This window comes from Notothenia coriiceps, unplaced genomic scaffold (genome assembly GCF_000735185.1).
Source record: "Notothenia coriiceps isolate Sejong01 unplaced genomic scaffold, NC01 NC01_scaffold00010635, whole genome shotgun sequence".
Classification (NCBI taxonomy): domain Eukaryota; kingdom Metazoa; phylum Chordata; class Actinopteri; order Perciformes; family Nototheniidae; genus Notothenia; species Notothenia coriiceps.
Window position 1 is genome coordinate 1 of NW_011343336.1, and position 7163 is coordinate 7163.

Sequence of the window (7163 nt, forward strand, 5' to 3'; positions counted from 1 at the left end):
AGTGCTACGGACCGCGGGTGTCAGGTGACGCAAACAGGAAGTCCTCCGTAAGCCAGGCCGTCTCATTTCGTAGACCGCTCGGTTTGCTGTTCCTTCACTTTATTTTTATATTTATATACATTCCATACTATGTTGTTTTCCCTCATATTTTCGCCATACTATACTACTCATTTGAATGGTGATCAAGCCTGAAGCCACTGAGCTCTTCCTTTTTTCTTAGAGGAAGTACAGAACAACGTAACTCTGGATTTGTTTTAATGTTTGAGGTGCAATAAACGACACTGCAGCTTTTTGGCATGATAAAACAGTTATTTTCCGCCTCGCTCATGAGAGTAACGGCCCCTACACACGGCGGCGTGCGTTGCCGCTTCAACGATTCTGCCCATTCAATTTGAATGGGGGGACGTCACGATTCGCCGAACTGCATTGTGGGAGCAAAGCGTAGCTTCTCTTGCGGTGCTCGCTGCAAAAGTAGAGCAATGTTCTACTTTTGACGCCTCGATGGAGGCGTCAGCCAATCGAATCATATGCCAGTCCAAGCTCTAGCCAATCAAACCGCGTGCTTGTGTGTCTGGGGCGGGAGATTCATGTGATTGGTTGTTGGTCGAGTTTCAGCCCCCCCCCGCCGGCAAGCGACAACGGCCCCTACACACGGAGGCGTGCGTTGAAGCTTCAACGCTTCTGCCCATTCACTTTGAATGGGGTGACCCCACGCTTCGCCAAACTGCATTGTGGGAGCAAAGCGTAGCTTTGCGTTGCTCGCTTCAAAAGTAGAGCAATGTTCTACCTTTGAAGCTTCGACGGAAGCGTTAGCCAATCGAATCATATGCCAGTACAAGCTCTAGCCAATCAATTTGTATTGACTGCCATTCAAATGACAGCGTTGTTTTCACCCAAAAGTGGGTGGGGTCGTAATTTTCGCCCGGAAGTGACGTAGGTGTTATTCTCATCTATGTCATTTTTTCTGATGTTTTTTACATACGTTTGATCAGATATTTGTAGACATACTTATCTATGTCGTTTTTTTAAATGCTTTACAAAAAATGAAAAAGAAATTCAAGGCAGAATTCAAAATCTGTACACAGGATTTTTACTCAAATTAAACTGTTCAGGCTTTGAGCAATTGTCCTTGTTGGTATAAATTGTGTCCTCACCGATGTTCCACATGGTGGCAGTATGCTTTCAGGATAAAGGATTCAGGAGGAAGAAACATTGTAATATGCTCATATATTCTCATAAACAGCAAATGGATATAGTATATGATATATGCGTTTAACCTGTTCACATCTTTATGCTTTGTAGCCAACATATTTAATCTTTCTGTAGAGCAGCAACACAAATATAATAATGGTAAGTGGTGCCACAGTTTATTACTTTAATATAACTCTTCGAGGTGCTGTGGAGCTATATATTTATTAGTAACAGAAACATATTTTGTACAGTCAAATCTAAACAATCATAAAACAGATTAAAGCAGAGGTCAATAAAATAGTATATGTTAAAGTTAAAATATAATATTATTAGTCTTGTGCAATGTAATGTTTTATCACACTTCTTGCTAATAAATAAAGTAGGCTACGGCAGCCTATTGTATCATGATTACTGACTTTCACCAGTAACACCAAATTGAACAATAGAATCTTAATTTCTATAAAACTGTAACTTACAAATTAATATAATGTAATGCAGCAAGTAACTAACGTATGTTAGCTACGCAAAGTACATAGCAAAACAACAGGGGGGAAAAACTGATATTAAAATAATGCAGTTGCATTGTTATCAGCCGTGATGGCAAAGCTGGTTTGTTTTCAGCCTGTGAGTCTGTATGTGTGTCATCATGGCAAAAATTGCACAGCCTGCAAACATGAATAGCTTCACATAAGTAGGATCTGTTGCAGAGCTAGTGATAAGGTTACATTGCCTTGCAGAAGTGTTTCTATTTGTCTGGACACTGTTATTAATAGCTTCTTTTTTTAAGTGAACTCACTAATTGAGTCATTGGAGAAAAATAACATGGACAGACATCTGAGCAGTACAAGACATTCCAACACAAATAAGAAGTGTGGTTCCCGGTAATTTGTTAATCATAATCACTGCAGACTTGTTTGGATTGACCCAGAAAAATATATAATTTAGGTGTCCATAAGTATGTAAAAACATTGCCTTTTTATTTTTACATTGAGCTTGAATAGAAATAAAAACAATTGTTACTGTGAATTCCTGGTATTTATTACTCAGATGTGATGTAAAAAAATGCTGTCTGTAACTTAATTAGAAGGTTTAAACATGGCACGCAGTTGGAAAAAGACATGGGAGACATTTAACACTTATCAGGTCAACCTGTATTTCTGGACTGATGACAGAGAGGTGTTGAAGAGAACAGATTGACAGGACGATTCAGAAATACAAAGTACAGCAGGGTAGAGAAGAAAGATATAAAGGGGTAGTGCTTCAAATTAGAGGAACTTACCTTATTTTATATGACACTTAAGCGGTCGTAACATTTTTTTTTTTTCAGTGGAAATATCAATCAAGTGTTCCACCAAGTTGGGACATGACACAATGCACCCCTCCAGATACTTTAGGCAGGCAAGAAAATGCATTTGCTATAACACTGTTTTTAAATGTAAAACATCCAATAACACCACCTAACATCTGGCTTTTGTCTTCAGAGTGAAATGTTAAAATTCCCAGGACAAATGACTCTGCAGTAGTCATGGTGTTCATCGGCTCCAGCTGCGATTGGCAGAGATGGAAATATAACACCCATTGGAAATGCTCATTTTCACCCGCTGTAATGCTATTAATTTCTGCAAGGATTTGGACAATTCAAATGTATTTAAATGCTTAACATTCACAAAACCAACCTGATTTCAAATTATAAATGACATAAAACATAATGAAACTCATTTATATGTATTAGTTAGTATTTTATTGTTTGTAGGAGTTTGATAGAAAGACAGAAATAGCTACCTGTGTGTCCGCAACGTTGAACACCATTTTCCCGTCTTTGAAAAACTTGTATATACTTGCTAATTTAGGTGGAACCAGGATGAGCCTATAAGTCAACTTGTTTTCTCAAGGAGCTCGGTGGATAAAATATTAATATGTGGTTGTTGATAAAATTGGGTCATATCAAGACATTTGATTAAAGTAGGTAATACCTGAGAGAAAGGAGAATAAGGATTACAAATGTGGACTGTGTGTGTGTGTTACCATTTTCTGATTGACAGAGACAGACTGCTGCAACAGCTGAGTCTCAGTGCAGATACAGTACAAAGGTTATTGCTATTAATACACACACACACACACACACACACACTCAAAAACATAAAAATACACTCACAATTTGACTCATTACATCTAGTTTCACATCATTGTAGTCAACTCAGGACTTTTCTCTTACAATGGATTGCATGATACTGCTCAAACTAAGCAGTGCCATGAGACTCAGATTCAGCTGGCAATCGATACTACAACCTAAGGAACCCATGTCATTGGCTCAACCTCTCTGTCCCCTTCAGGCAACCCAGCAGGAGCAATGTGACACCTTCAAGGCCCTGCAGACATATGTACGGGGCGAGAACAAGGTGGGTGTGAGTGACGGAGAAGAGCAGAGACACCACGCTCACTGAGATAGTTGGTACAGGGAAAGTATTCTCAAATCAAACCAATGGAAGCCTTACGGTAACACAGTGGTGGCCATTGCTGAGTGAAACACGGCGGAGGACATTGCATTTCTGCAGAAGTAATCTAATGGGAGAAGAGAAGAAAAGGAATGACAAACCAGGGAGACCTGTTTTAAAGATCAGATAAGACTGAAACTCTTCCCAGGAAAAACCCGCAAAACAACTGTCATGCGGTTTGGTTGCATTGTTCAGTTGTAGCTTACTCTGTGCTGAAACTACTTGCAGATATTTTAAACAGCACTGAGTCCGGAGAAGGAGCTCCTACTGGATTAAAGAATTTCGTGGTTGGGTTTTACAGTGAGCACCTATTTTCAGTTGGTGGAATGCTAGGGTCCAGCTGTCCCTTCATTCCTTGTATGCAGTAAGCTCTACGCATGGATTCCGAACACTAGCAGCTAACACAAATGGACTTCGACTAGTTTTACTACACAGCAGCATCTTTGGATTTCTCAAACTGGATTAGTGTTCGATCAATAGACTGATGGATCCACTGTCAAACTGAAAAAAATGCAGTTTTTGTAGTACGTTTGGACTACTTGGTAAGCTGGATTGTTGTGTTATGCACCAGAGGTGATCCACAGCATCAACCTGTGTGTTAAGTGCATTCGAGAGAGGATTATCACATTAAACAGTGCATGCTATTTGGTCCAAAGTGTATAATCTACACCAACAGGTTGCTGCATTAAAAGCCAGCAGAAGTGTCATTCTCATATAGAAATATTGAGTTAGCTTTACATCTGGTCAGTTCTGGGTCCAGATGTTCTTCAACACGGTGCTCGTGGTCCTGACGGACCTGGCGGCCCGGTTCCTGGGTAGCGCTATTTTCCGGAAGCACTTCCATCTGGTGCTGTCGGTACTGGTGATGTTCGGCCCTGCACTAAGCTTCTGGGTCTCCCAGCACAGCGTCTTTGCCAAGAAAACCCACTTCCTCTACAGGTGAGGCTGCTTCCTGTTTACTTCCTGTACACTTGTCTTCTTTGAACCATTCCGTTTGTTGTGACAATGATCATGAAGAGTCTGAAGACCCCTTTCAGATTAAACCCTGTTGGCTTTTTGACAACATAAAAAAGTAATGATGAGGAAAAATGTATACAATGACCAACAAAAGTAACTAACAGTGATTTTTGATTATATTTAAAACTGAATTAACCACTGTAGATAAAGGGACAACAGATTATTTCTGATATGTTGAATCGTCTAAAAAAGGAAGAGACATCAGAAAGAGCGACATCAAAATAAAGAACGGACAATCAGAATGAAAAGAAAATAGGTAAATTGATAGATAGCACTTCTGTGTACCATGTACCATTAGATCAACTGCTTAACCTTGCAATGTGTGAACTTTTGCTGAATAGGAACCATTAAGGGATAGGACTACCAGTGGCTGCGTTCATATAACTCTAAATGTGGAATAAATGCCCTGATGTTTAGTGTAATAAATACTTCATTTTTAAAATGACAAAATCTAATTTCCTCCCATTACTTCTACTTCCATAGTCTCTCACTAACCTTCCAACCCTCATCAAATCTCCCCTCTTCTTCTTCCAGGATATTCTTGCGCTCTGGTTGGGGCTGGACCTGCATCTTTGTTGGCTCCTTCGTCTTCCTCCTCTCCTTCTCCATCCGTCGCTCCATCTCTCTGTCCATCCGTCACCTCTCTCGGCTCGGGGCGGCAGGCGGATTGTGGGTCGGTTTCTGCAAACTCCTGGACCTTCTGGAGAACACCACCGGAAGCTGCTACGAACGTTTACTCAACAGCCCGGAGGTCGCCAATGGACAGCCTCTGTTGGTGCTGCAAGAGGGGGCGAGTAAGTCAGAGTGCCTCAGAGCTGGGATGCTGTGGAGGGGGTATGAAGTTTCAGAAGATGTCTTCCTCCTCTGTCTCTGCTGCCTGCTGTTGGCAGAGGAAATCGCTGTGTTTGGCCCTTACCTGAAACTGGGTGGCTTCTCAGGTGGCCCTCTGAGGATCCTCTTCCTGTTCTGTGTTCTCCTGCTCTGGCTCTGGATCTTTCTTCTGCTCTGTCTCTTAGCTTACTTCCCTCAGTTCCCCACACAGCTGCTAGGGGGCGCTCTGGGGTGTCTGAGCTGGAGGGGACTGTACCAGAGCTGGTATCGCCTGGGGCCCAGCTGGTACTGCCCCGGGAGGCCTGGACAGGGACTTCTCAACACCAAGACCAACGGAGCTGCAGCAGAGGACAAACTGAACCATGATCACTGCAATTAATTCAAGAAAAAATAACATACACGTTTTACCACTGACGCAATGGAATTAATCAGGAGCTCTCGGTGGTTGTTTGGAGACAACCTTGACATTTGTGTTTGTTTCCTTCTCTTAAAAGTAAGACACAAAGTCCTGTTGGAGCTTGGGACAAACAGATGAAGTGGGCTTTCAAAAATGTATTTGTTTTTCTCTATATGTATCACACATGCTCTTTCCTACTTTAGTTATTAAAATATTGTTTGTGTGAACTCATAACTTGGGGTCATGTTACTCCCAGGAATACCCACAAGAGAGGAATTCAGGGGACAGTAGCTATTTAGATTCAGGCTGAATGTATTTGAGACACCCAGAAAAAATGCCTTACTGAAATGTTTTGATGGGTATTCATTGTGCTAATTTTATCAATTTGACACTTGATAATTATATTAAACTTGTGAAATAATAAACTCAAGTTCTGTAAACTCTGTTGATAAGATCGAATATTAGCAGGTGTACAGATGCTATAGAACATTCATGATTTCTCTGTCAGTTTTAAATTCTGCAACAGTAAAATGTTTGATAAAAATCAAAACAATGTTGTGACATTATCTCAACAGAGAGGGGAACATGGTTTTTAGTTTGGTTGCACCTTCTATCTGGTTCTAACACACAAATTCAGTACTGTATAAGCAAAGCAAGTCATGGAAGAAACATAGAGATAGGCGAAGAAAAGAGATTAAGAGAATAAGCAACAGAAAACAGTAAAAAAAAAACTGAATATGACAAGATTGAAATAATTTAAGCCTACATAACATTGAATAAAAAAGACCAGAATTAGAGAAACCAATACATCAAATGCACAGGAGAACAGGGGTCTTCAGGTACATACTGTATGTGGCTAGGCCGGGGAATGGTTTAAAAAATATATAAACGCATGCTAGCAGCCCTGTGCGGCTGTACTTACAACAGCAGCGTTTTTAATTACATGCTTATTCTCATAATTAAAATGCTACCATGTTAAAAGGTATTGTATTGTGTGCCTCCACTTTGTATGTTTACATGCTTTAAGGTTCAAAACGTGTTATATTTTATGGTACTGCCTGTGTTGCAGCACCTCTTTTCACCCTCTTTCTGAAACCAGAGTCCTGTCCGCTCTGGTTGGTTAGTTGGCAGGCTCTTTGGTGATTGGTCAACCGCTTAGAGATGTCCCGCCCCTTAGCCTATCACACACATTGAGCCTTTCTTGTTTCTCTAAATTCCCCTCCTCGACTCCT

At 40.8% G+C, this 7163-nt stretch overlaps 1 protein-coding gene across 1 annotated transcript; it reads left to right on the plus strand.

Moving 5' to 3' along the window:
* The first annotated feature begins 3355 nt into the window (after positions 1–3355).
* Positions 3356–6910, plus strand: LOC104946132 (fat storage-inducing transmembrane protein 1-like). The gene is made up of 2 exons (XM_010771894.1): positions 3356–4625; positions 5238–6910. The coding sequence occupies exons 1-2, from the start codon at positions 4447–4449 to the stop codon at positions 5911–5913; spliced, it is 855 nt and encodes a 284-aa protein (XP_010770196.1). The 5' UTR covers positions 3356–4446; the 3' UTR covers positions 5914–6910.
* The last annotated feature ends 253 nt before the right edge of the window (positions 6911–7163 follow it).